Raw genomic sequence first — 27158 nt, forward strand, 5'->3', positions numbered from 1 at the left:
TGGGCTTTGTCCTGCAATCAGTCTTTGTGGATTATTCTGATACCTTAAGATCTTGTTTATGGTTAGATGGGCCGTGTACCTCTGCCCATGGAGGCACAGCATCTTTGCTGTCTCCACTATACACTTCTGGTGCCCTGCAAAGCCTCTGGACTCCATATGTTCATGACTGAAACTTTGTCCTGTGTGAGCTTCAGAAGGTCACCTTATGCATTCCGGGTCATTCTTTCCCAGCTTTGTAGATGAACCCTACGCACATACAGACTCTACTCAGACTTTCTGGGATCCTGGAACAGATTTATGGGGCTCACTCCTGACTTAAAACAGTGGCTTTCCAGGATTCACCAGCTACTTTTCTTGAGGTGGCAGTCCATCCTTGCCCCATGCTCCAGACACTGCCTCCAAACAGGAAACAGGGACTTCAATAGAATTTGCTTTGATTCCCTGCTTTTCTTGGGGTTCACAGTAGAAAGCTACACCTACCATCCAAAACCAAAAACACTTAACTTCATACACCTATTTTGATGTGTTTCTGGTAGCCTAGCTGTTTGCCAAAGGAGATTAAGCTCAGTCTTTGTGGCTCCATCATGACCAGAGCTGTGCACTTCAGGAGGTGATAGGTCAGCAGTGACTGGAGCAAGAGAAGGAGCCCTGTTTGAAGGGACACTGAAAGCAGAGGCCACTTTCAGATGACAAAATGTGTGGCAAGAAGAAACGTGCCAGGAACTGAGCACAGACAGAACTCAGGGAGCCAGGAGCTGAGCACCATAGATAGAACTCAGGGAGCCAGGAGCTGAGCACCATAGATAGAACTCTGGGTGCCAGGAGCTGAGCACCATAGATAGAACTCTGGGTGCCAGGAGCTGAGCACCATAGAACTCAGGGTGGATCAGGCAGCCTCTTTCAGAGGACACTGCAGCCAGGACTGTAAGGATGATGACGAAGCCATCGGAGGGTTTCAGCAAGGGAAGGGAACGTAATCTGACTTGTAATTGTGAAGGCTCTTGTTGGCTACTGCAGGGTTGTTTGTGGGTTGCATGTGGCAAGAAGTGGGTAGAAGAGCTAAAGATAGATTAGCTAACCTTAAGACTAGCAGTTTCTGGTATATGTGAATGCTGCTCGCTTGCTGGAACAGGAAGGGTGGAGGATAGCAGGTCCTAGGAAGGAAGACAAGAATCTGATTTTGAGCCTGGTAAGTGTTTGGTGCCCACTGACTATCCTAGTAGGAAGTGTAAGTGGGCAATGGGATATTTCGGTCCGGAGCTCAAGCAGAGGTCAAGATTAGCAATATGAATTTTGGACTCAACCACATGTGGCTGGTCCCTAAAGCCACACACGGGGCAGGATGAGATGGTTAAGGGAGTGATGTGGATATACGAAGACAAATTTCCAAGAATCCATCCCTAGTGGTCTCCAGTATTGACAGGTCCAGGGAAGGAGCTCAGGAGAAACAGCCAGTAAGGTTGCAGGGAATCTAGGAGAATGTGGGCCCCTCGCTGTCTGCTGCACAAACCTCTCATGCCTTGCATTCACATGGGCATCCCCTCCTATGGGAGCCTTCAGCGGGGCAGTTAACTGTCCCCTGATGCTGTGTGTGCCTTTGAACAGCATGACTTACAAGGAGCTGTGATTGCCATTGTGAGTCTTCCACACTATATAGAGTTTCCCTTAGAGGCACTGACCTTGCCTGGGCCTTAGCCATGGGCCCCATACCTAACTTAGGCCTTTTCTTGATCGGAACCCAGGGAGCATGCTAGATTCCAGAGGAAGAAAACAACTTAACTATCATAGTGGTCAAGGAAGGTATCACAGAGAGTGGTCTGAACCTCTTGGGGAGGCACTGCCTATCAGAACCAGGACAGCACTGGTGATGCCCAAGGGAAGGGATGCAGGTCTGGTTTGGGAGAACTACGGTTGAGGCACAGGAAGCTAGAGAGCCAGGCTAGGAGGTGACAAGCGCCAGGCCAAGGGCTTGATTTCCAAACTTGACTCCAAACGTCCCAGTTAACATTAAAATGAGAACGGTTGCCCATTTACCTAACTTTAAGGTCCTGCCCTGGTGTGGGAACTGTTGTCATAGGAACCAGTGTAATAAACATCCGACCTGTCACCTACGTGATGGCTCCACACAGCTCTCCCTGGAGCATGTGCCAGCTCTGGGATGCAGCTTACGAGCATGTTCACTCCTGGTGTGTAAGGAAACCCAGACTAGGAAAGGAGGGCGTATCAAGCTCACCAGCAGCAGTTGCTGTAAGAGGGAGCGGGGAGAGAGGGAGGGAGGGGACTCAAACCCACTATGCTGAGAAGGAAACCCCCGTTATCACCTCACTGATGCTCAGTTTCTGTCTGGTCGAGTGTCTGGGCTGTGGGGTAAGGAAGAGGGCACAGAGAGAAAGAGGATCATGCTAGGCCTTAGAAAAGATATAATTCTAGACATCCAACAGAAGGGTCATGGCCAAGGGCAGAATTAGATGTGGGGAGCAAGAGGAGTATACAGACTAAGCCACAGAGCGAGCAGAACCTTGGGAGCAGAGCAGAAGCCTTCTCTCTGCGTGTGTTTCTGTCACGTGATCGACTGCACCCTGGCTGACCTTGATGTTTACGTCAGGGTCACACTGCTGCCCTTAAGACAGCAGCCACGAGGCTCTGTGGCTCGGCTGCCTGGACAACGACACGGGATGGGCTGGAATGACCGACCGGGCAGCTATGTTTCTCAGCAGCAGACTATGGGAGATCCGACCACAGCTGAGCCGTGCCAGCTGTTGCTTGGCCGCCACATTTTCCAAGTCATTACTGTGGCTGGAACAGGGTTGCAGTCACATGCCCCAGATGAGTGTAATTTGGGTGGCTGGAGCTCATGTTCTGCAATGCTGCCATCTTGCCTGGCCTTGCTACAAGGGCTACCTAGCAAAGAAAGAACTTCTTGTGTTTGTGCAGCGTCTCGACAGTTTGCTTCATATCCCTTATCTCATGTGAGTTGGACACCAACCCTGTCAGGCAGATGAGGAAACTGTGCTCCTGAAAAATTATGTGACTTAGAACAGGTCACAAAGCAAATGGATACTATGGCCCAAACCTGTTCTAAGTCTGCTCAGCTATCTGGAGCCCAGCTAGAAGCATTCTGAAAAGTAACGCAAATAAAAAAAAATACAGGAGTGGCCTGAGTAGGGAGTAGGATGCCAGTTCCTCTCGCTCGCCAACAAATGGTCAGCGGGTACCATTGGATACCTTGTTAAAGCCTTTTCACGCACATCACTTACCAATGCGCCCATCCGGGTGTGAGTGTACAGAGAGAACCCCAGTGGCACTGGGTGGTGAGAGAGACCCCAGCACACACGGAGCTGTCTCCTCAGACAGCATTCAATGTGGTCAAGCAGTAGCAAAGGTCCGAGACCCTAGGTCCATCTGCCAGATGTGACCTGACCAAATCAGCAGCAGCTCTGCATCTGGGCCTTCAACTCTCTACAACTGGCCCTGCCCCCACCCAGATGGCTGTTTGTTGCTGCCCGTCTACTGCAAGATGTGCAAATGACCATCCCGGGGCTCTGTGGTTTGGCCATGCTTGCCTGACTCCATGTCATGCTCCTAGAATAGTTATCACTACCAAACAGGCATGGCCACACAGTCCTCAGGGATGAGCCCTGTGTGTGACCACATCACAGGGCCTCTCTGCCCTCCCTTTGTCACCACAAAGTCCTTGGTCAGGACTTCCTTGCTCCAGCATGCCTTGAAGTCCTCCTCACCTGCCCTTTCTAACCTTGTCTTCATGGCTTTTGGACACACCTGCTTAGGAACCGAAGGCGTGGGATCATGGGTGGGACGCTAGAGGACAATTACCACTTCCTGCTTCTCACACTGCCTCAGTTCCCACACCCGGGAGAGACATTGCTCCAAGCCTTCCCCTCATGCCTGCTCCTTACTGTGACCCTCCCAGCACAGTCAGGAAACAATCATCTTCCATGACAGAAAAAGCAACAAACATATGTGCAAACTTAACACACCAGTGCAAGCGAAGCCGCCAGCGGCCCGGGAGTCGGACAGACCTTTGGAATGTTGCCCGTGAGGCTGCAAGGGCTTCAGGGGACAGGATTTCACACCAGGGATTTTAGGAAGCTCAGAACCAAATCAAATAAGACAGTGTCCTGTCTAGGGGACATTCGTGTGTGACCGCGTATATTTCTAAAAAAATCAAAGAAATGGTCAACATAATGTTCAGAAAGTGGTCATGTTGAGGACAGGCTTGGGAATGGCATAGGGAGGAGATGCTAATAGGGCCGGTCAGTGGGTCAGTGTGATCACTACAAGTATCTTCTGTTCTTTCATTACACACACACACACACACACACACACACACACACACACACACGCACACAGACACTGCAAAGCTTTGGTAGAGTAGATCCCAGAGGCTCCTCTTCGCTGGCCTGTTCTAACAGATCTGGTGGCAGTAAAGTGAGCGCCTGATCTCCATGCCCTTGTCTCACCCCTGACATCCATGTTCTTAAAACTGCTTCACACCATTCTCCATTTTCTAACCCCCTAACAGACTGGCTGATTGCCCAAGACAGCTAGTTCTTGCTAGAGTCCCCAGGAAGTGTCAGTGAACATAAGGGACAGTCTCCAGGATGGTTGGTCTCGGCCTCCTGGCAGCGTTTGAGGCTGCAGCCCATGCCCAGGTGTTCTCTGAGTCCATCTTCCTGGACATTCCTGACACGTTTGCCCTCAGGTGCTGCTGTGGATGTGTTCTCAGTTCTCTCTTAGACCTCCCCTGTCTTTCCTGGACGCCAGCCCAAACATCAACTTGTATCAACCTCTCCTTTCGGCTGCCACCAGGCATTTTGCCTCCAGCTCCTGGCTTTCCTTCCCTACTAGCTGGGCCTTTGCTAGCCACAACCTCTCTCTATCCTTCCAATGGCCCAAGACATGTGTCTCCATCTTAGTTCCTCTTCTCTCGGCTGCCATCTCTTCTCTTTCTCCAGACCACATGGGCACCAGGTCTAGCTAGTCAGCCTCTCAGATGGCACCCAGTGTTACCTAGTCTCTCCATGCCTACCAAGACCTCCCTCCTCAGAGGCAGCATCTTCTGATTACACAGAAGCACTGAGCTCACTGCAGTCTCCTTGCAGCCAGCCTTGACTCAGTCCTAACCCACAGATCAAGGAAGTGTGTACTCGAGAATCTGAAAACATAACACGAGCGAATCTGTTTATAGCCCTATGATGGTTCCCACTGCCCTTGGGTACACCACCACTAGGTCCTAACCTACTTTCCCTCTTCATTGTCTCTCACATCCCTCATCTGGGTCTTAACCTCAACCCTAGCCACAGTGAACTTCTTTTGGTATCTCAGACACACCAGGCTTCCCTTTTACCTCCAAGGCAACATGTCTCCACCTAGAACATTCTGTGGCTGTCCCTGTCCACCCTTCCCTGCTGTTTCTTAGCTAAGCTTTCAAGGAGCCATCCTAGACTCAGTCAGGAATGGTAGTTGGGTCCACAATCCCATAGCACCTGCTCCATTTCCTACTTGATTCTATCACTTGTAATACTCCATTAGTTGCTTCTTAATGGCTCTTTCTCCCGCTATGGATTCTTGGCATTGGGCAGCAGAATTTTACAACAATGCCTGACCTCCTACTAGGTAGGTGTAACAACTCTTTGATGAGTGAAGACCATATGAATCCTACAGATCTACGGTTCAATGAGGGGAGTGCCTTGCCCTCCCTTGTTGGAGAGAGAAAGGTGGAAGTTGACTAGAGGTTTCAAAAGCCTGTAGCAGTTACCTCCTATATCCCCACATCTGGCCATCCTACCCCATCCTGCATCTCATAGCGGGTGGAAGCTGGTACGGTTACCTGGAAGCAGGTGGGCCCTGGCCTCCCTGTAGGGATGTCTGATTGGTAGAAAACTTTGAGCTCCGGAGTCAGGGCGATGACAGTCTTGATCACCAAGGAGATGATGTCAGACCAGACCTTCTTGATATCAACGCCTTTGGAAGAGAGTCTGCAGAGAATGCTAGAGAAAGTCCTCTTGCTGCCTGTACTGGCACTGTCAGAGTGGACGAACTTGCTGCTGTGGATGTTGAGTGAGTAGTTGGTCAAGTGCATGAAGACGTGGTGCAGGTTCTGGGGGTTCGGCTCGTGATATGGCTCTGTACAAAATCTAGAGAGTCCATCTTTGGCTATATAAATCTCTAAGGGGTCCAAGGACTTGAGCAGGACGTACAGACGGATGTCAAACTTGAGCTTGTCGATAAGGAGGGGCTTACAGATGTACTCCTGGACAACCGCTGGCCTGTTCTGGAGGTTCCCAGTCATGCGGATGTCATTGGGATCTTTAATGAGGTAGATTCCATCGCCCTGACAACCGCTGTCTGGTTTCACAATAAAGGTGGGCTTCCAGGACGGGTCGCCATCTTTCACCATCCGAACCTGGGAGGAGGGAAAGAACCTTTAGTGTTGTCAGAGTCCCCTTTCCCCAGTGCTCACTGGGTGAGCACTTCCACCGAGATGACACTATCCTGGGGTACCATGACATGGGACAGTCCTCAGTCTTGTACTCTAGGGGGAGGTGGAACATGGATTAGAAGTGCAACCATAAGACCTGAGTTCAAGTCACATTGTCAGTTGTATTCTTGTACAAGTCATGGAACTAGTAACAATGACAGTGGCTTGATGCAATCTGTGAGTACCCATGACATGCCAGGCGCTGCACTTGGCACTCTGCACTCGTTCCTTCATCAAACCCTCCAGAAAACAAGGCTGAGATGCCGCTGATATGTGTGCGAGGAAAGAGCCTGCCTGGGTCCAAGCCCTGGCTGTCATTTACAGCGCAAATTATTTCTACCTTCCGTATCTGCTACATAGAACTAAAACTGTCTTCTTTTCCTGCATCTTCTTTGTTTTGAGACAGGGTACCTTGTCCAACCTGGCCTTGAACTTGCTCTGTAGCTAGGGATGACCTTGAGCTCATCAACTGACAAGTGCTGGGATTACAGAGGAGCAAACATCACACCTGGAACATGTGGTGCTGGACTCTGTGCAAGCTAGGCAAGCATACAACCAGCTGAGCCACCTCTGTGCAAGCTAGGCAAGCATGCGACCAGCTGAGCCACCTAGTGCAAGCTAGGAAAGCATGCGACCGCCTGAGCCACCTCTGTGCAAGCTAAGCAAACATGCAACCAGCAGAGCCACCTCTGTGCAAGCTAGGCAAGCACGCGACCAGCTGAGCCACCTAGTGCAAGCTAGGCAACCATACGACCACCTGAGCTACATTCTCAGCTGCAGGACTCATATTGGGCTGAGGATTCAATAAGAAAATAAATGTAGCAGACTAAGAACACAGAAGCTGACATGTGAAGGACAAAAGCCCAGCCACTATCATTTTCAAAGATAGAGTAACTTGCCAGTTCAACTGGGGGAGGTGGCAGAGTTGGGACTGAGAACTCTAAAGCCCTGTGCCTTCCTCCATGTTCCTTTCACCCTTCAATGGGATAATACAGAGATGTGATCAACCGAAATGCACAAAGCACTAAGCTCAGTCACCCCGAGTTAGCACATGAGAAACAGGTTTTCTGGTTTGTTAAGTGTGTCTCACAGACTTGGCCCATCCTCCGACCTGTTTGAACCTTCTAAGAATTAGGTTCTGTCTCCTGCAGCATTTGCCTTCCTCCCTGATCTGGGTCAGCAGGACACTACCATGATGATCCAGGCACCTGGCCAGTTCAGATCGGAACCTGTGGTTGTGTATAATTTATAGGTAACTGCGTCCTCCAGGTTGTGGCTTCACGGTATTCCTCTGGAGCTCACATGCCGGAAACTTAACCCCTGTATGTATATATTAATGGATCGCAAGGTGGAAACTCAGCAGGCAAAGCTGGAGAAGCTATGAGAATGGAGGCTTGTGGCTTCATAAGAAAGGGAGACCACACCTCCCCACTGCCCCCGGGCACATTTGCCATGTCACATCCTGTGATGCTCTCTGCCACCTTGTGATGCAGTAAAAGGTCCCTCACGAGCTACCAGCATCTTGACATTGGACAGTGGAGCTGAAAGACACGCGTTCTAGTCTTTACAAACCGACTGGGAGAGACTGAGACGTTGAGGGAGGAGGTGTTCAGTGGGAACGTGTGAAGATGAGCAGAGGTGTAGAGGACACCTTGCTCTCTGCAGTTCCCGGTATGGAAGCTCTGATCTGAGCTGTCACTAAGAGCAGCGCCCGGCAGGCTGGCAGAGGTGGTGATGGTCCAGGGCTGGCCTCCCGTCAGCCTTTGCCTTCGCTGTGGAAGCCTGATCCAGGCCATCTACACTCTGGAATGCACTTATCTCTCTGACTGGCCTATATTTCTAACTGACGCTTTTGCCGATTCCTCGGGCTTGTAAAAGATCCTTAACAGTGGAGAAACACTTAGAGCCTTAATAATGGTTCCCATCAACTGCTTCCTCCATGTCAGCATTGTTCCGGAATGGAGCTTCACAAAAGACCAATCCAGCTCTCAGGCCCTCCACAGAGCCTTTCCTGCAATGGTGACCTTGACGTTCATGTCGTTATTTAATATTCATCCAGGGCATCCACATGCATGGCCTTTACAGTAAATATGAGTGTGACGGACAAATGGATCAGCCAGTGAAAAATGCCAACTTTGCCCTGATGGGTAATTTCTGCCTCTGGAAAGCCTTTTCCAGGCCAATGATACTAACAGTTCAATATATTATCAGGAGTGATATTTTCTTCTTTGAATTCGGGGTACGTGCCTTAAATAAATTAAACTGCATGGTCAATAATCCCTGTCATTTATTACACTGTTGAATGTTTTTTCTGCTCTTTGCCAGAGTTGTCACTACAAATCAAGATTATTAATTCTAATAGAGTTGTTAAATTCTCTGAACTGAAAGGATCCTTGGAGATGGACATCATCCCATCTACTCATAATTCAAAGGGGAGGCTGAGGCCCAGAGAGGTGACAGGCCTCACCTTGGGTCCCCTAGCTGGCTAGTGGACAGCTAGGATGACAGCCCGGGTCTCTTGGTCCCACCTCAGGTTCACTTGGCCACTTTTAGTTTTGCTAAGACAAAATCCAAGACCTGTTTTCTGACTGCTGAAGGAAAGGCCCTCTTGCTAGGTCAGACATTGCTGACATCTGGGCTCTGACACTGAAGATGGCTGTCTCGGAACAACTGCACTATGGACCCTGAGCTGTCTGGGATGCATCAGTTTTAAACCTTGTGTCTGGGTTCCTAGTGTGATCAGAATCAAGTGTCACAGCCTGGCTCAGTCATCACAGCAACTGCCATGGCAGCAGGACCCGAGTTTGATCTCCCACAATAAAAAGCTGGACATGTTGGTGTAAGCCTGTAATCTCAGCACCAGAGATTACAGACAGAGGGAGACAGAGACAGGGGGATGCCTGGGGCTCACCCATGAGCCAGTCTAGATGAGCAGCTGAGCTCCAGGCTCAGTGAGAGACCTTGCCTCAAAAACAGAAGAGGGGAGCACAACTGAGAAAGACATCTGGCTTTGATCTCTGGCCTACACACACACACACACACACACACACACACTTCTGACGTCTGGCTTTCCCTCCAATAACTGATGTTAAATACAGTTTCTCTCTCTAGGCCCCACCCTCACCCTGACCTTCACCTCCCAAATGAAAATTTTGACTTGATTTCAGCTGAGATCTGGATATGTGATTCTGGTGTCTGCACTGAGAACTACTGGACTAAAGTGAATTAAGCCAAAAATACCATCTGAAGCTACTATTGGAAATGAAGTTCTACCCCTTAGTGTTTGCCAGAGTGTGAGGAAGACGGCTCTGAAGCTACAGCTGATGGTATCTCTGGCTTATCCAGCTCTACTTTCTATGTGAAATCCATTATCTTGTAACTGTATACACAGATGGCTGAGAGAGATACTTAGAGGATGCCTAGGCCAGCTTGCTCAGGAGCTCAGGAGGCTTATTGAAATTTTCTGCATCTTTTACTGCCCCCTAGTGGATATTTTGGAAAGGCGTCTGGGAAAGCCAGGCTGTTCAAATTTCCAACAATTACTTAAATGGGATATTATTAGCCTTAAAATGGAAGGAGATGCTAAGGAGGCAGCAACCTTTAGGGATCTGCAGAGAAATAAGCCAAATACAAAAGGCAAGTACTGAAGGATCCCACCATACAAGGTCCCCAAGAAGTCAAATCCTTACCAATATACAAGTGTGCCAGGGCCTGGGGTGGTGGTTGTTAATAGAGTCAACATGTCAGATACTCAGGAACTTTAAGACATTCTACAGCTGGATGGTGGTGATGCTTGTACCATTGAGCTTTACACTCTAAAAGTGGTGGAGATACGGGCGAGGAGACGGTTCAGATGGCGGAGTGTCTGTAGCACAAGGATGTGGACCTGAGTTCTAGCCCCAGAAACCAGAGAAAGAGCCGGCATGGTGGCACAGGCCTGTGATGCAGGCAGATCCCAGGGCTCCTTGACTAGCCAGCACAGCTGAGCCGATGAGCTGCAGGCAGTCTCTAAAGCTAAGTTGGGAAAGCAGTTCTGGAGATGCTTGCAGCAGTTTCTGGGCTCTACATGCACATGCACAAATGTGCGTGCCTACACACACACACCCCACATGCACCACACACACCCCACACACACACAACATATTCCACATACACACATGCACACACATACACAGACCACAATACACCACACACACACACACCTCACACGCACCACACACACACACAACACACATACCACATATACACTACATACACACCACACATACACACACATACACCACATACACACCACACATATACCACAAACACACACACCACATACACACACCACACACATACACACATCATATATACACACCATAAATATACATACATCACATATACACACACACCACATACACACCAGACACACACCACACATACCACATACACCATATACACCACACGCACTACAGACACATAAAAAATATACCACATACACCTATATACCACACATACAGCACATAAACCACACACACCACACAAATAGCACATATACCACCACATACCACCTACACCACATACTCCACGCATACACACATATCACATAATACACCACATATATCATACACACTCACATCACATATATCATACACACACCACACACATACACACATCACATATACTCAGCATACATATACATACATCACACATACACACACACCACATACACACCAGACACACACCACACATACCACACAGCCACATACCACCCATACAATACCACACAACATACACACAAACCACACATACACCACAAGAAAAAGAAAGATGAGGCTGGTGAACTTTTATGCATATTACTCTAGTCTTTGGTGGATTTAGGTTAAATGTTGCCAGGCCATTTCTAACTGTTGTGTGACCATGGAAAATCACCGGAGCTCTGTGCTCTTCTGTGCCCCCCTGTAGAATCAGGGGCTTATTAGAATTAGCCAGTCCCGGGATCCAGCTAGCTGACACCTGCTGAGTAGGGTTTATCTTGACATCACCTCTGTTGGAGGCCGTGACACAAACATGCAAGTTGCATTAACCACACTGGGGAGGTCATGCCGTGTGTCACCACCAGCACGCAGGGATGCAACAGCAGGGTGTGGACAGGAGACTCAGGATGTGTTTGGGGCTGTCAGGCCGGGCAGGTGGGAGAGAAGGAATTCAGTAGCTGGACTAGGAAGCCACAAAGAAGTATTAGCATTGAGAGGCAGGCATAGGGACTTCTGATTTACGATGACACCAGGGATGTCAAAGCTAGTGAAAGCCATGCTATGTCATACCAGAGGATCTGCATTCCGTCATAACCCAGGCCCTTGGTGTCGTGGGCACAGGCTGTGGATCTTCAGGACAAACAAGGCTTTGACAGACAAAATAGATGTAACAAAATGAACATTGGGTAGGTCACAGGGACACAGTCTTGTGGTAATTCCAACACTTGATATGCAAGATGATTTCTGTGGCCAGCTAAGACTGAGGGCAGTTGATATTCAGGTGAACAAAACCAGACATGGAGGGCACATGGGTCATCAGAAGGGCAAACTGGGAGGTGGACTGAGGTAGCTGCAAAGAATTTAATCAAACGACAAAACATGAGAAAGTAGGTAACATTTAGGAGACGGCCAATGTTGGAGAATACCAAGTGAGAGCCAATGTCAGCACACACAGGTGAGAGAGGACCACCATCAGCACACACAGGTGAGAGAGGACCACCGTCAGCACACACAGGTGAGAGAGGACCACCATCAGCACACACAGGTGAGAGAGGACCACCGTCAGCACACACAGGTGAGAGAGGACCACCGTCAACACACACAGGTGAGAGAGGACCACCGTCAGCACACACAGGTGAGAGATGACCACCGTCAGCACACACAGGTGAGAGAGGATCAGTTTCAGCAAACACAGGTGATAAAGGACCAATGTCAATACACACAGGTGAGAGATGACCAATGTCACACACACAGGTGAGGGATGACCGACGTCAGCACACACAGGTGAAGGAGACCCAATGGCAATCTACACAAGGGTCCCACTCATGACACCAGCAGAGGCGAGTGAGCAGCTCATGATGCTATTGGTCAGGCACTGTTCTACACATTTCCTCACATTTAATCCTCACAAATATTTTATAGGGCAGAAAATGGGGGGGGGCAGAGATGTCTGATGGAGGAGAGTTATCTATGTTACTTTCATTGGTTAATTAATAAAGAAAACTGCCTTGGCCCTTTAAGAGAACAGAAAATTAGGTAGGCAGAGTAGACAGAACAGAATGCTGGGTAGCAGGAGTGGGGAGACGCTTCAGGCAGTCGCCATATGCAGTCTCCATGCTTCTCCTCTCCGAGATGGACGCAGGTTAAGACCTCTCCTGGTAAGCCACCCCTTGTGGTGCTATATAAATTACTAAATATGGGTTAAAGCAAGGTGTGAGAATCAACCAATAAGAAGCTACAGATAACGGGCCAGGAGCCAGGCAGTGTTTAAAAGAATACAGTTTCCGTGTAATTATTTTGGGCAAAGCTAGCCAGGTGGCGGGACACAGCCCGCAGTTCCTTCTACAGATTGGCGCTCCAACGTGATGGACTAAATCCACTTAAAAACCTGAGAGGGCTTTAAAGGAGGGAGAGAGTTTAACACAGCTTTTTGCTGTTTGCCTGGACGTGCTGTAGAGAGATTTCCTGTTTCGGCAATAGCGGCAGAGAAAAAGCTGAGTCATTTTAAAACGCGGCTTCCTGGTGCTGTGCCGCCAGTGCAAACTCTGGCTATAAAGCATTTCAATGGCTTTTATGGGCCTGGATATTTGTGTTCCCGCTTGGGATAGGAAGGAGAGTGCTCTGAGACCATGCCAATGGCTCAGAGCTCCCCGCCTGCACCTGGGCAGATGGCAGAATCAGGCTTAGGCGATCGGGAGAGCATGGAGGATTTCTGCCGCCATAGAGAGAGATTTTCAGACTGCGCAGTGCTCTGTCTCAGATTTGGCTGTAACTTGGATGAAAAGAGTTTTTGTGCTGCATGCTCAGTCTCAGAGTTAAAGTGCTGAGTGCAGCTCCTACCTGGCGGCCCCAGAGCTAGTAGAAAATGGTACATCCTCCATTTTGAAATTGGAGAGAGGTGGAGCCAACATCCAGAGCAGCCTGCAGCTCTGCAGCTCAGAGCTGCAACCGATTCAGAGTCACAAGCGGCTCAGCCATGTTGGGCTGGGTGTGGCAAGCCCGCAGTACCTGTTTTTGACCTAGGAATGTCACAGCTTAGATTCTTAAGTGTGTAGCGATTTAAAAGCACAAAACAAAAGTGCTCCTGGATAGTAAAAAAAATTACAGATTCACAATAGGAAGGATTCAGACATAGAAGACCTTTAAATGGCTCACAATGTTGGATGAATATATGTAGGCTTGAGAGAGAGAAAAAATAAATATATAGAGAATAAAGTTAATGCCTTAAAAAAGGGTAAAGTCTTTAAAGAGAAAGAAGTAAAGTGATAGAGTAAAAATAAGCCACGTAAAAATGGAAAATTCACAGAGAGTCTGGATGATGTATTTTATTGTGTTTTCTTTGACATTTTTGACTGTAAAGGAGCTAAATACAGAGAGACATTTCATTATATGGGCTGCCAGGCTAGACCAGAATGGACATCTTAATGGTATGACTTCAGAATTTGGATCTAAGAACATGATGCTTTGGAAAAGAGTTTCTTCTTTTGTTTTCACAGAGGATGAGGCTCTCTGGATTGCTTCTATCCCAATATGGTATGATAGACCACGCCCTCCTGAAAGGTTGCTGTGAACACCCTCAAAAAATTACTTCACTCAACTGCCGACTGAGATGAACCTGGTACACAGGTTACACCATGAAATATCTGATTAACAGCGCCCCCATTCAACAGGAAGCAGTTTGGAGAGAAATAACTGCGCCCATTTTCCCAAATATTGTTTATAAATGTTCTTTTACATTTAAAGGGGGATATGATATAGATATGAATAATTTGCATTGGTATGGATTTTAAGGTCAATTTGTTATATGTATATGTATTTCTGATCTTGATTAAGCTATTTTGATTGTGTAGTTCATTTTAAAAACTGTAATGTATAATTAGGAAATATAGATTGTTAATGGATAATCATTGATAATAGTTAAGCTTGTAGTCATGTTATTAGATTTTCTAGATATATAGAGATATATTTCAGTTAGATAGACATTCTTCATATCTTTCAAAGACTGCAGAATATGGCATTTAATGTTTTAATAACTTAGGGTTTTTCATGACAATGAGACATGTCTGCTTCTGGCAACACCAATCTACTTCGAGAGGAAGATGGGCATCGAAGAGGCTACTTATGGAGTTTGTTAGCCATTTGGGCAAGAAACTGCTCTTGCCTGGACTGTTGCATAAACTGGACACAAGGAACCCACAGAAAGAGGACTGCTGAACTTGCCTAAAGGTGAGATGGTCTTTCGGGGTTCCTGATTCATAAAAGAGTCTGCGAGACGTTCTGCAGGACACAGCAGAAAGTGACTGAACTCTCTTTGGAATTTCCTGCTTCATGGAAATGTCTGCTGGATACTTATGGGCCTGTAGGCTGAAGATGGATGCCCCAACAGTACAGAGGAACTTTGGGTGACTGTCCAGGCAGCGAGTTGTCTTTGTCATTTCTAGAGTTTGAAAGTTGCATAGGACTTGTTTACTTAGGTAATATATCCTTCTGGAGTCTTTGATGGAGTTGAATAAATAGATAGTTATAGCTTTCCTTAGTTATGATAAAAGATAAAATAGATCTAAATATTGTAACTGTAATACTTGCTTGATAACTGTTTTGTTATATGTAATTTTGCTATGTTAAAGTTGAAGCCTTTCTTTTTTGTTTAAACAGAAAAAGGGGAAATGATGGAGGAGAGTTATCTATGTTACTTTCATTGGTTAATTAATAAAGAAAACTGCCTTGGCCCTTTAAGAGAACAGAAAATTAGGTAGGCAGAGTAGACAGAACAGAATGCTGGGTAGCAGGAGTGGGGAGACGCTTCAGGCAGTCGCCATATGCAGTCTCCATGCTTCTCCTCTCCGAGATGGACGCAGGTTAAGACCTCTCCTGGTAAGCCACCCCTTGTGGTGCTATATAAATTACTAAATATGGGTTAAAGCAAGATATGAGAATCAACCAATAAGAAGCTACAGATAACGGGCCAGGAGCCAGGCAGTGTTTAAAAGAATACAGTTTCCGTGTAATTATTTTGGGCAAAGCTAGCCAGGTGGCGGGACACAGCCCGCAGTTCCTTCTACAGATGTCTATTAAACTGCCAAAGGTAACACAGCCAGTAGAGGGGGAACCAAGGTTCAAACTTAGGCAGTCAGATTCTAGAATCCATGTCTAAAATGTATATATTACTCTTTGGTGGGAGAGGTGAGCCTAACTGGCAAGGATCTTGAATTTCATCCCGGGGGCTCTGGGTGATACTGTGCAAAGGTGGGGACTTCCTAACGTGCTTTTGAGAAGGAAGAAAAGAATTGATACGTGTCATGGAATGATCTTTCAGCCCCTGGACAGAAAATGTTCTGGGGCAGATGTTCGAGGACTGAGAGAAAATGCTGCAACAAGACAGTGGAACTGGAGGAAAGGAGGAAGCTTGAGCAAACACAGACCCAGTGCGTGACAGTTTAGATGGGAACTGCTTGCTCCCAAAGGCTCCTGTCTCAGGGGCTCACTCTCCAATGTATGCAGTGTTCCTGCAGTTTATCGGCGGATTATCCCACCAGTGGGTGAACTCAGAATATGAACGGACAAGCTGGAGCCATGGCTCAGCAGTGTGGAGCTCACGTTGCTCTTGCAGAGACAGAGTTGGGTTCCCAGCACCCATGTCAGGAGGCTCGCAGCCGCCCATAACCCTGGCTCGGGGAGCCAACCTCTTCCAAGGGGTGCTTGCTCACGTGCACATGCTCCCACACACAAATACATAGAATTGAACCATTTAAAAAAAGTTTAAAAATAGTTGGGATAGACTAGTGGGAGGTGGGGCACTGTGGGAGTGGAGGTTAGTGGGGGAAGTTAGTCTCTGAGACCCCTTATTGTCACCTCTCTGCCGCCCACCCACATGAGGTGAGCTGCTTTCCTCTCCTGCCCTCCGCCATGATGTTTACCTCACCTCAGGGCCACAGCAGTGGAGCCAGACAAGCGTGGGCCTAAACCTCTAACAGTCTAAAATTGCACCAGGTCCTTCCTCCTTTCAGTTGTTTAGAGCAAGTGTTTCGTTACAGTGACGAGAAACTAATCTTGGACAAGGGCGAGGGGCACATGGGCTAGGAAACTAAGAGCAGGGAAGATTTAGCAGGGAGTGGGGAGTGGGAGGCAGGGCAAGGTGATGAGCCAGGTAGAGGGACCAAAGGACACACAGCTGGGAAGTCTTGTCACTCGGTGTCTTAGTGACTTCTTTGCCACTGTGATAAAACACCATAGCCAATGCAGCTTACAGAAAGAGGTTATTTTGGTTAATGGCTCCGGAGGGATAAGAGTTCATGATGACTGAAGTAGCAAAGCCAAAAGCTCAGTTAAACCACAAGCAGGAAGCTGGGAGCGCTAACTAGAAATGGTGTGGGTCTTTCAACTCCCCAAACACATTCTTCCAACAAGGCTGTACCTCTTAAACCTCCCTGAACAGTGCCACCAACTGGGGACCAAGTTGTTTAAACACAGAGCCTACAGGGGACATTCTCATTCCAGTCCCCACACTTGGACATGAGTCTAGATTTCGGGAGAGGGAGGTGATGATGGCTGCACAGAGCAGATCATTTTGGGAAATCAAGAAGGGTACACCCCAGAACCAGAGTCAGAAAAGGGCACAAATATCGTGAGGCATCCATCTTCTGAGCTGTCCTGCAGACAACTTATAGATTTTCAGCGGGAGATGGATGCCAACCCCCACAAGAACTGCCACACGGGAGGTCTGAGACCGATACAAGAAGATGTCATGGTCACAGGAACCCTGAAGGCCTTGTACAGGGGCAGGGGGTGGGAAAGAGAAGAGGCAGGTTGCTAGGAACCAGGTGGATATAGAGAGGTGGAGGAAGGAAGAGCTCAGGTTTGGGCTTCAGTAGCCATGGAGACGGTGCTGTGCCAGGTACAGATTGAGGGACTATGGGAAAGAGCAGGTATCACTGGGAAGAAGTGGGGGGAGGGGCCCTTCCACCAAGTCATTCTGAACCGATCATCAGCCCTTGCCACGAAGTTAATTTCAGCGTCTGTAACCTCATTCCTCAGCCATGTTGTTCAATATTTCCTCAAGAAAATTAATTTTGATACAGTAACTCTCCCAGTCTGAAGAGAAAACACGAGGGGCTATCTGGCAAGGACGAGCCCTGGATTTTAAACTGGGAAGCAGGATAGCTTGTTCTGGTGTGTAGTTTCTGACACCTTCAGCTCTGACTTTAGGGGGCCATGGACCACGTGGAAAGGAGTGTGCCTGACACTGTAACAGACTCTGGAAGGATTTCAGTTCGGAAATCCTAAATTAAAATTTTAAAATGAAAAAAAAAAGTGGGACATAATCTATCCATTATTGGGGGGCAACCAAAAAGCCACTTGAGGACACATCTGGGCCCATAAACTGATCATTAGGAAGGAAATAGCTATTTTGTGTTTGTCTGTTTTCCCTGAGGGCCTCCTCAACATCAGCTCCTCATACTGCACCTCAGAGGATGGAGGACATGCACCCTGTGGTCAGCCCTGCCTGGTGCTCCTGACACTTCCCCTTGTCCCCAGTCACGTGTCTGAGTACCTGTTGGGGAACAAGGACTACAGACTACAAGGCTTTGATAGGTGGTAATTCAAATCTCAGTACTGACACTTTCTAGGGAAACTTGTCTGTTTCCGTTCCTGTAGACTGGGTAGTCTGTGAAGAAAACTGGTTTATGTGGGGTACCACAGAAGCTCTGGTGAAGGTCTTGTATCAGATAGCATCAAATTCAAGAGGGAAAGATCACATGACCATACAGAAATCCCAGGAGTGGCTCAGTAACTTACTCTGTAGCACGTGGTCCTTTGACCAGGTCCACCCTCTTAAAGGTCCAGCACCTCCCAGTAGTGAAACACTGGGACCAAGCCCCAAACACACCACTCCTGGGACACAGGCTTAAACCACATCCAAGCTGCTGCACTGCTAGCTGGACCTGCCCATGCTGTTGAGCTTCCAGATGTCAGCATCCTTGCCTGTCCAACGGAAGAGTGATGGCTGCTCCCAATAGTTCAAGAATAATCCAGTACTAGCTAGCATTTTCTTAATACAGTTCTGTTCTGATTTGTTCTAGCCTGTCTTGGTTTCCTTAACATTCCTTGGGTTCTCATTGGAGGTGCATCCCAACCACCTTGGCTGGGGTCTAAGTAAATGCCTGGGCTATCCCATCAATGATTAGGACCTGTCTACTGTCATGGCTGGGTCCTCGTGATGTCAAACTCATGTTTCCTACACCCTCAGGACCAGTCCCTCCAAGGTTCAAGCTCCCAGTCTGGCTCCTAGTCTCATGAGCCCCTTGGTCTCCTGTGAAATAACAGAAAGCTTCTCAGCGGCACCAATCCCAAACCCAACACTCAACTACTGAGTGAGATCTGCCTCCAGCTAAAGCCGATTTTCCAATTGTGAGGATTTCCTGCTAACGAACTGGCTAAATAATCTTTAGTTCACTTCATTATAGTCAAGAGCACTTGAGATCACTGGTTCAAGTCTTCTTCCTCCTGCCTAACACTGCATTCCCATGTCTCCTGCATTCCTTCCGTAATCCACACATTAAACTGATCGATGCCATGCTTTGTAACACTCCACCCAGCTGCCCTCCATCTCAGTGTTCTGGCAGACTAAGTCACAAAACTAAGCACATTCATGAGCGTAGCTGAAATTGGATGTGATGAGGTAAGGAATAGCTCTACCCGTGGGCTTTGTGGCTAGCAGGTTCTCCCAGCCCCTCGGGAACTGCTAACTTCCAAGGGCAGGGCCACTATCATGACATGTGGAGAGTCTTCTGCCTGCGCTCTCCTGCCTTCTACTTCTATACGTGCAAGAGCAGGACTTGACTGATACCTCTTAGAACCTGGCTGCCATCTCATCTGTTCAGTTCTGTCACACTGTGTCCACGATGGTAGACTAACATTCACGTGGCTTTGAATGTTAAGCCTGAGGACTACTCATGCCATGTTAGTCTCCCTGGATACAGGTGACTCTCTCTCTCTCTGGGACAGTGTTGCCCTGTGCTACAGACTCATCACAACATGTGGTACATACAAATGAACTCATCTTCCCCTTCAAATCTATTCCTCCTGTGTTTGCTTTTACAGTGAACACTGCCACTATCCACACATGTCCCCATGCCAGAGACCTGAGATCACCTGCTTTGTCATTTACACACAAAAACTCACACGCACACACATGCACACACTTGGGCACAATGCATGTGCACCCTCACTTTGCTGCTTCCTTGCACACCCAATGGCTCTGTTGGCATCTATCACCTACATCATTGCACTAGTTTCCAAAGTCATCCTGAAGACTGCAATGCAGATAGTGTGAGCATTTCCCACACATCATAGTCAGCTCTTATAAACAATACTATAAAGTAGGCACCAAAGGGTGAGCTATATGAAACTGCCATTTTTATAGGCCAGCTATAATTTGTGTGTGTATGTGCACACAGGTTCATATAGTTCACCATAAATCTAGTATTACTTTCCATCACAAGCCAAACTGGTCAGATGGCGGGGGGGGGGGGGGGGCAGGTTGTTGTTTTGGTTTTCGAGACAGTCTCAAAGCATTAAATTTTATGTTCTTTTGTATAAGAAAGGAATCCAAGGTTCCCAGAGGTCAAACTTGCTATATAGCCAAGGCTGGCTTTGAACTCCTAATCCTCATGCCTCTGCCTCTCAAGTGCTAGGATAAATTAGAGGCATGGACCACCACACCTGGCTGTAAAACTGGGTCTTAAAGGATGACTTTTCTCCAAGGTCACCTGTTTTGTATTCTAGAGAATCAGGATCTGAACATAGGTGTGTGTTCAAATTTCCAAAGCCAAGCTGCTTCTGCTGAGGCGGCATACCAACGTTCAGAGTCTATGTGCTAGCTCCTGGAGGAATCTTCACAGCTTCACGCTTTGAAATGCAATCAGTATGTATCGGGGACAGCATCTCCCAGCACCTACACTGTGTTTCACATGTGTTATTTTATTTAATCCTCATAGTCACGCCATGAGAAATCTTCAGGCATTAAATAGTTTTGTTCTTCTGTGCTGTGTGTCAGGGCAATAGGGGGTGGGGAGACTGAGAAAGAACTGAGGCCCCTAGAAGTGAGTGAGCCTTGAATGGCACAGCCAAAGGTCAGGGGGTAGGAATAACAACATCGAGATAATGCTATGGACTTGGCTATGAATGTGGTCCCTTGCTATCCTGACTGTCAGTGACATGGCCTGTGGATGGGTGTGGCAGGCTCAAGTCCTCATGTGGGCAGCCTGGGACACCAGAGCAGGCGGGACCTTCTGGGAAGACTGACCTTTCACAGAGAAGCCTGTGCAGACTGTGAGCGCCCACGGGCCAACTGTCAGGATGCCCTGGAAAGCGTCTGGGTTTCCATGCAGGTGAGTGTGAGTCCACTCACCTGAGAAGCCTGCAGGTGTTGGCATGAAGAGATGCTTTCATGTTGCTGGCTGGAAACTGAGCTGGTCACAAAGGAATTCTCTCTGCCACGGAGGCAATGGGAGAAGCCACGTCCTCAAATGAACATTATTTGTGCCTCCTTTTATTTAAGGGTAGCAGTGGGCATTGGGCAACCAGATCTGGGGCTAAGTTCCCTGCAGAGGGCTCACGGGAAATGTCTCCCAATTCTCCTTCCTCACCACCTCCGACTGGGACCTTCACCTTGGACCATCTGTGAAGAAACTATCATCTTCCTTGACGATCCCAAGAGGGGCTACAGAGGCCAGTTTTCTGAGTGACTGCTGACCTGCCACCATCCCTCTAGACGTTTTCTTCTTCCGGGAGCATCCCACAGGTCACAGCTTCCATGTCAACAAGGAACGGAGGGCTGAGAGGAGAGGCTGGATCCCTGCTTGACTCAGAACCACGCCTAGGCCCTAGCTCTTATTTTCCAGTATAAGCAACCTAATCAATAACTTTAAAAGAGCAAACAGGAATGGGAAACAGTGGAAGAGCACACATCTACACACTCTTCTTTACAAGAGACTCTAACCTTGGAATGAAGGGCTCTCCAGTTTGCCCTTGATGGCAGAGGGCAGTGTTTCCTAACCCCAGTATCATATCTAGAACCCCCAAGACTTAGGTCCGCAAGAATCTTGCCCTTAGACATAGCAAGGACTCTTGTTTGGTTTTGCTTTTGTTTTTTTGTTTTATTTTTGAGACAGGGTTTCTCTGTGTAGCCCTGGCTGTCCTGGAACTAGCTCTGTAAACCAGGCTGGCCTTGAACTCTCAGGATCTCTTGCCTCTGCCTCCCAAGTGCTGGGACTAAAGGAGCGCACCGCCACCACCCTGCAACTCTTGCTTTTTTGAAACAGGGTCTCATGTGGCCCAGGCTGGTACTGGCTTGAAACTCCTGGTCTCCCTGCCCTTGCCTCTGCAGTCCTGGGATTAGAGCGCCAAGCCTAGCTGACCCGCTTTCCTTATACAGGCCTCACCTAGGACCTACAGGACAGGGCAGTAGTGTCACTCACAGGAGGACAGCCACCGTGGCTACCCAGATATGATACCTCAGGTGAGCCACACACAGAAAAAAAAGGGATTAAAATGAAGGTGTCTGTCAACTCCCATGTTGATGTCTTCATCTGTCAAGAGGGTTATAATGGACCTTCCTAGTTCTGCATTTCCCTGGTTTGCATGGCCAGAGCACACTTTCAAATCATAGAGTACTTGAAGAACACCCTTAGGCACGCACGTCTCTTCAGATTGATAAAGTAGGCTGATTCTCATCTCAAAATGTGGGACGAGCAAGATGGCGGCCTTCGTTGGTAGATAGGTTAGTCAGTATGTAACATCACCGCAACCCGGAAAAGCACTTCTCGTTTTCCTTTGCCTTTTATCCAAATAAGCATAAGCTCCTTGTTTATGTTTGGCCCATGCAATTTAAATATTCCATATGTGTATATATGTGTGTGCTGCGTGTAAACATGTTTGTGGGTGCATGCATGCCATAGTGCATGTGGAGGTCACAGGAACACCTTGCCTCTTATCTTGACACAGGGTCTCTGCTCATGGCTGCCTGGTTCCACTGTATGCACCAGGTTCACTGGCCTGTGACTCCCAGAATTCTTGTTTCCATCTCATTTTAGGACCCCTGGAATTTTAGATGCATGCTGCTACATGCATACTACTCCAGCTTCCCATGGGTTCTGGGGATTCAAACTCATGGCTCCACGTTTGCATAGCAAGCACTTTACCCACTGAGCATCTTCCCAGCCCTTGCCCGGGTCCTGTAGAAGCCCTGCGTGGTTATCTAAGCACAGGGTGAAAAGCAAGAACATGGAGGGAGTCACTTTTAGCCTGAACTTTCTTGGTTAAGTATTAGGAAGTTGCTTAAGCATGTCATGTTGGGGAAGGAGGGAGAAACAAACTAACATTAAGGGTCCCAGTGTTGGGGGCACTACCTTATTCTTTTGTTTGTTTGTTTTTGTTTTTGGAGACAGGGTTTCTCTGTGTAGCCCTGGCTGTCCTGGAAATTGCTTTGTAGACCAGGATGGCCTCAAACTCAGAGATTTTCCTGCTTCTGCCTCTGGAGTTCTGGGATTAAAGGCATGCGCCACCACCACTGGCTTCTCATTTTTATTAAAATTCTATCTCTTGCCGCCCTTCCAGCAGCCCTCTGAGAAGGTCCTTATCAAGTTTTGCGCAGTGTGAAGGCAATGGTATCGGCTGCGGCCTATCCAGGCTGTACTAGGCAAATGTACTAAATTAGACACAATTCTAGGACTATATTAAAAATTAAATGCCTCTGAGTAATATATGAGGTTTGCATTTCTAAGAAAATGAGATGAAAATGCTTTTGCTTCATATAGGTCAACCCATGGTCTCAAGGAAGTTAGCACTGCTACCTAGGAAGGGTCTTAGAAATTCCTGGTGGCATCTGTCATTGTCACAGTGACTAGAGCATATGACTGACAGTTTGTGGGCAGTGTCCAAGGATTCCAGAAAGACTTCAAGGTATTGAGTCATCCTGTCATGGTTTTGTAAGTGTGAAAGGCTGTTTTATAGGTGATGTGAAGACAGCCCAGAATTTTGCTCTGTGTCCTGTAGAAATAGGGAGAAGTTTTCTCGTTTGAATTGAGTATCACAAAAAAGGACTGGGTAGATAGAGGGGAAAAATTACATTTCCCCCTTTTTTCGTTCTTGAAATTTTATCTAGTATATTTACTAGTTCAGGAATATCACCTCACTAATGGTAGATCTATCATGCATATAATATCCAGTGATTACATATAGAAATAGTTTTAAATATGAGAATATAGTCACATATATAACTATAAAGAACAGAGTCAAATGTAGAGAAATAGTAAATAGAGAGAGAAACTGTGGTGCTTGAGCACGTATTACCTTATATCCTTATATTTTCCTTATATCCAAACTTGCTCATTATAGGTAGGGGGTCAGCCAGGGATCCCTCTCATCATGTCACATGGTATAGTGGTGTGAACTCATTGACGTTTAGATCACTCATTTATAAAGAACGTTTTCTCACGTGTGTGCTCTAGAGGGCACACGGAGATTTTTTGTTTGCTTGCTTGCTTGGTTTATGTAACTATATGTTCAGGTTACTTATACGTCATTCTAGGATAGCAAAGAGAATGCCACGATTCGTCTCTAGTGTAGTTTGAGATAGAGTCTCACTGAGTAACTCAGGCTGGTCTCAAACTCTTGATCCTCCTGCTTCCATCTCTTAAGTACTGGAGTCACAGGCACTTACCAGTCACAATTCATATTAAGAAAAAATGGTAAAGAGAAAGCACATGACACTCATGTAGCAATGAGCATCCATTTAAAAAAGAAAAGATCTAAGACTTATTGGAGAATTGGCTGATTCTACGGCTGGAACAGTAAAAGACGGGAGGGACTCGGACTCTTAAGGGTCACAATGACACGTTGCACAAAGAACGTCAGGGCTGTTAAAAGGCCTTAGGATTCTGGTAGCCAAAACTTGGTTAATTTAAGCATTCAAATAAATGATAGTAAAGGATTATAACTCGATGAACAAGAGTGCACCAGTTCACACTAACATGCATGTGTACACATGTGTACACACCTGTGAAGTAAAACATCACCAGTCAATCGAACAAGGGCTGGTGGCATTATATGATAAGCATTTGGCAATCATCATCACCGTAAGAGGCTGGCAAGGACTATTAATAATGGTTAAAGTGGGAAGGGAGAAGGTGCTGAAGAACCTTCCCAAGATACTGACTGATTAGAGAGAGGAACAGTCTTTGCCTTGGAAACGTGGCACACATCATCTCAACCAAATGACTAATGTTAACACCCCAATAATCGACTGGTGGACACCAGGAACTTGCAGATACCCCCAAGCAACACACATCATGGCTTCTGCCATGTATTCTAAATCCAGTAGTGAGGAAACCTCAGACAATCCTAAACTGACAAGCAGTCACCTCATCAAAGTGCCAGTCAATGGACTTAGACTGTAAAGTTCCTCCAGGAGAAGGAGCCTAAATGAGACACAACTGAGAGATGCCTATGATCTAGAACTTTCTTTTCTATACACAACTCGGACAATTATTTTTAAAAAAACCTGTATAGGAAGCAATAAACAGGGAAAGAAGCAACCAACAGAATTGTAGAGAATATTTTCAAGCCACGTATACAATAAGGAGCAATATCTCAAGGAGATGAGGAACACAAACCACTCAAATGCATCTGTTCAAGCATGGGAGTCTGAGTTTGGATTCCTAGCACCCACATAAAAGTCAGGTGTGGGGGGCTGGAGAGATGGCTCAGTGGTTGAGAGCACAGGCTGTCTGCTGTAAGATAATGCTCTTGCACACTGTAGAGATTTGTCATTCATGTTAGTTTAGTAACATGCTGATTAGCCAGTAGCCAAGCAGAAAGTATAGGTGGGGTGACCAGACTAGGAGAATTGTGGGAAGAGGAAAGGCAGATACAGTCACCAACCAGATGCAGAGGAAGCAAGATGAGAATGCCTTGCTGAGAAAAGGTACCAAGTCATATGGCTAAACATAGACAAAAATTATGGGTTAATTTAAGTTGTAAGAACTAATTAATAATAAGCCTGAGCCAATAGGCCAAACAATTTATAATTAATATAAGCCTCTGTGTGTTTCTTTGGGACTGAATGGCTGCAGGACCGGGTAGGAAAAAAACTTCTGTCTACAAATGGCACCCAAATGTTTGGCAAGAATTTCCACATAAAGCCTGAGAAAGCATAAAAAAATGATTCTAGAGCCGGGCGGTGGTGGCGCACGCCTTTAATCCCAGCACTCGGGAGGCAGAGGCAGGTGGATCTCTGTGAGTTCGAGGCCAGCCTGGTCTACAAGAGCTAGTTCCAGGACAGGCTCTAAAAAAGCTGCAGAGAAACCTTGTCTCGAAAAACCAAAAAAAAAAAAAAAATGATTCTAGACAGACAAGAACAGAGTCAAGCACAGCTTCTTGGTAACCATTTTTACTCCAGTCGGAGTAAAAAACCATTTTTACTTCCCGACTCAGCATTAGCAGCAAAAACTGCATGGAGGCTCTTTTAATATGCCACCAAATACTTAAATGGTGTTTATGAGCAGCCAGTGGCAAGCTTCTTGGTGGTGACATGGACCTAGAAACTCAATCAAGTTGTGGCAATAAATATGGCTCCCACCAATACTTCTACCATGAAGCTAGACTCTCAGGAAACCAAGAAAATGGGCAGAGCTAGTGAGTGACCAAAACTTCTGCTTTAATCTTAGCCATGCTACTTAGCAGATTAAAGACTTATGTGTTCAGAAAAAATAGAGATTTACAGTAAAAACAGATTCAGATGGAAAAAACCCTCTAAACGGTTTATAGTATGTTTAAAAATATACATAGGCTTGGGAGAGAAAAGAAAAAGGATAGAGAAAGTCTTTAAAAAATAGAATAATAATAAAAGCCACATAAAGATGGAAAATACACAGAGAATCTGGATACTTACTGTATGTTATGTGTTGTCTTTGAATTGATTGATTGCCAAGGAATGAGAAACAGCTGCTAAAAGACATTTGATTATAAATGCTGATGGATTAAACCAACTTATATTTTAAAAATGTCTTGACTTGGGATAGAGAGATGGCTCAGTGGTTAAGAGCATTGCCTGCTCTTCCAAAGGTCATGAGTTCAATTCCTGGCAACCACATGGTGGCTCACAACCATCTGTAATGAGGTCTGCTGCCCTCTTCTGGTCTGCAGACACACACAGACAGAATATTGTACACATAATAAATAAATAAATTTTAAAAATATCTTGACTTCAAAATTTAAGTCAAAAGATATGTTACTTTGGAAAAGAGGTTCTGTAGAAGTTAGCTTGAAGATAAAACAATTATATTTTTATTTATTATAAGGGGAAAACTCATGAAACAGGAATGAGAAGTCCAAGCTCAGCTGTGTGGTGAGGGAAC

The 27158-nt window shown here is 46.8% G+C and overlaps 1 protein-coding gene across 2 annotated transcripts in view; it reads right to left on the reverse strand.

Annotated features, from left to right (window-relative positions):
• Positions 1-27158, reverse strand: part of Ttll11 (tubulin tyrosine ligase like 11) — a 234086-nt gene that overhangs the window by 143261 nt on the left and 63667 nt on the right. For both annotated transcript variants that reach the window (XM_038336304.1, XM_038336305.1), the window contains one exon: positions 5852-6427. In XM_038336304.1, coding sequence (XP_038192232.1) covers positions 5852-6427 — 576 coding nt within the window. The remainder of the gene's footprint in view (positions 1-5851; positions 6428-27158) is intronic.

The sequence above is a fragment of the Arvicola amphibius genome, chromosome 7, assembly GCF_903992535.2.
Source record: "Arvicola amphibius chromosome 7, mArvAmp1.2, whole genome shotgun sequence".
Lineage (NCBI taxonomy): Eukaryota > Metazoa > Chordata > Mammalia > Rodentia > Cricetidae > Arvicola > Arvicola amphibius.